The following is a 2,403-nucleotide window of genomic DNA, read 5'->3' on the forward strand; positions in this document are numbered from 1 at the left end:
TAGATAGATAGATAGATAGATAGATAGATAGATAGATAGATAGATAGATAGATAGATAGATAGATAGATAGATAGATAGATAGATAGATAGATGCATGCTGAAAGTTAAAATGACTAAGATATACCATAAAACATGGTAGAAACGAACAAACCAAATGACAATAAGTTATCTTAAAAACAAATCTCGTCTTATGTAACTTGATAAAAACATTCATTTTAAGCGTCTGTCTAAAGCTATTTTCTAATTTAGCCACTAGGTGGTGCTCTGCACTTGTAAAAAAAAACCGAGCAGAAAACCCCGCACAAAGGTTGGAGTAGCTATTWCATTGTATCATCTTGAAAACTAGTTATGTTGTAGCTAACCTGTAGCATATTGAATCAGCAGCTCGTTTTCAGCCTGTACAGTTAAATGAATTGTGTTGCGCTTTAACATTAGTTTCTTTAAACCGTTGCTTGTAGCGTTCTGCCAGCTGTTCGGGGTTGTGCAATGTGTGCGGCGCTGGCTGGCTGAATCCATCCGAGAAACAAACCGCCCCCCTCCCACTCTCAACGCCCCCGTTTCGGATGGAACTCAAAATACAGAAAGCCTCCATGTTGCACAGGGAATGCTGGGCCAGCAGCTGTGAAGCGTCTCGGAAAAGTGCATGCCTCCGTGGATGTTGAGCCACTTGCGTGTACTTAATGCACGGTTTGGACGTGAACGATCCTCCGACAGGCTTCCGAGTGTTTACGGCTTCGTCCCAGACACGGCGGCCTCATTTCTGCTGGATAACCGGAGCTTCGAAGCTAACTGGCTAACCCAATCTTGCTTCATAACTTCACTTAGTTAGCATTACCGCTGTTTTGTTGTTTTAAGTGTTACCTAAGTTGCGCACAAACACTTGTTTGCAGCGATGATACACGGAAAGCCATAGATGACAGCCCTTCGCTGGCCTCCATTCACCACCGTGCTAGCTGGCGGGCTACCACCGCTGCCACAACCCTTCGCCTCGGACAGTTTCCTGGCTTTGTGGCCAAGCTGCTTCCCTTCATCTTAGACAGCTAGCAAACGAGGCGAGCGCGTTCCTACACGTAAAACGGGAATAACCAGCAGTCCCAATGGACCACATGTCCATAATAACCCAAGTTTCAAACCCTAAGGAGGAGGAGATAATTTCGTTTAACCAGGAAAAAGGTAAGGAAAAGTCCACTATCGTCAGAGAACTAATGCTAGCTGGCTAGTCACTTTACTGTTAGCTGTTATTCGCGCTTGCTAGCTGAAGGCACCTGGTTTCAAACAGCTGTATAAAAAATGATTTGGTACGCAACAAGTTTAATATAAGGACTGTTTTGTGTCGCATAACTCAGAAAATTACTTAAAGGTTTGTTTGCTGCACATGAAGAGCACTTCTAATATGATTTTTTACAACAAAGTTGGTCAAACATAAACAGATAGCGGTCCACTAAAAAAGTGGATTCAAAGCCTTTTGCTTGCGTAGGACAAAACAGCTGCGTTTGTATTGCATAACTAAACCATTTTATCTGACAAATGATTCACGATATAAATGTCAAAAACAGAAATGTAATGTTTTCTTCGGGGGGGTTTATGTTTCTAAAACTGCTGTAAGTGGTGTTTTAGACAAAGTTTCATGTCAGCTAACATCTTTTTACTTGACACAGCTTTGATCAGAAGATCATGTCCAGTCTGATGTCTTATCTGTGTGCCTGTGTTTTCAAAACTGCCTTATCCTTTGTTTTTATGTAATTTTAATGAAATCCCACGAACTCTGCTTTACTTTTTTTTTATCCAGTTTTTGCTCTTTATTTTTTCGATACGGGAATCTCACTGGCCTTATGGGTTCTAAAACACTTATATGATCATCCTGCTACACACCTTCTTGGATCATTAATGTTGTGAACTAAAGTGTTTTGGATCCTACATCGCATTTAGGGACACAGTTATCAGCTGAATTATATCCCTCATTAAGTCTCAGGAAGTCGTGGATGATCACTGCAGAATGTAAGATTTTGTTGAGGTTGAAAAATGCAGGTGTAGAAAATATCACTATCTGTCAGTACATTATGCTCATTCCACTACAGTGATAAAGCATCTAAAAATAGCTTGTGGTTATTGCTCAGCAAAAAAAATATCAGTTAAGGTACATGACGCATGTCTGAAGTTATTGTTGTTTAAACTGTTTTTGATGAACAAACATGTTTTTTGTTCATCAAAAACATTTGGTGTTTTTAAAAGCTGAGCTGTTGTAGAAAATATAAATATTTCCTCTGAAACGACTTGTCCTTTTTAGTAGAATGATTAATGTGAAATTGCTGTTTGTTTTTTTCTCCAGTAGAATTGGCATATAGTTTCCAAAGTTATAGATTCATAAAAACTTTGTTTTGCTTTCTGGTTATTTTATATTT

General features: G+C 39.3%; 1 protein-coding gene across 2 annotated transcripts in view; it reads left to right on the forward strand.

Moving 5' to 3' along the window:
- Nucleotides 1-351: 351 nt before the first annotated feature.
- LOC106517909 (CTD small phosphatase-like protein) overlaps nt 352-2,403 on the forward strand; it is an 18,818-nt gene continuing 16,766 nt past the window's right edge. The window contains exon 1 of one of the 2 annotated variants that reach the window (XM_014008960.1): nt 352-1,174. In XM_014008960.1, coding sequence (XP_013864414.1) covers nt 1,099-1,174 — 76 coding nt within the window. In that variant the 5' untranslated portion in view covers nt 352-1,098. The remainder of the gene's footprint in view (nt 1,175-2,403) is intronic. The other variant, XM_014008959.1, reaches the window with a different exon arrangement.

This window comes from Austrofundulus limnaeus, unplaced genomic scaffold, assembly GCF_001266775.1.
Source record: "Austrofundulus limnaeus strain Quisiro unplaced genomic scaffold, Austrofundulus_limnaeus-1.0 Scaffold54, whole genome shotgun sequence".
NCBI classification, from domain to species: Eukaryota; Metazoa; Chordata; class Actinopteri; order Cyprinodontiformes; family Rivulidae; genus Austrofundulus; species Austrofundulus limnaeus.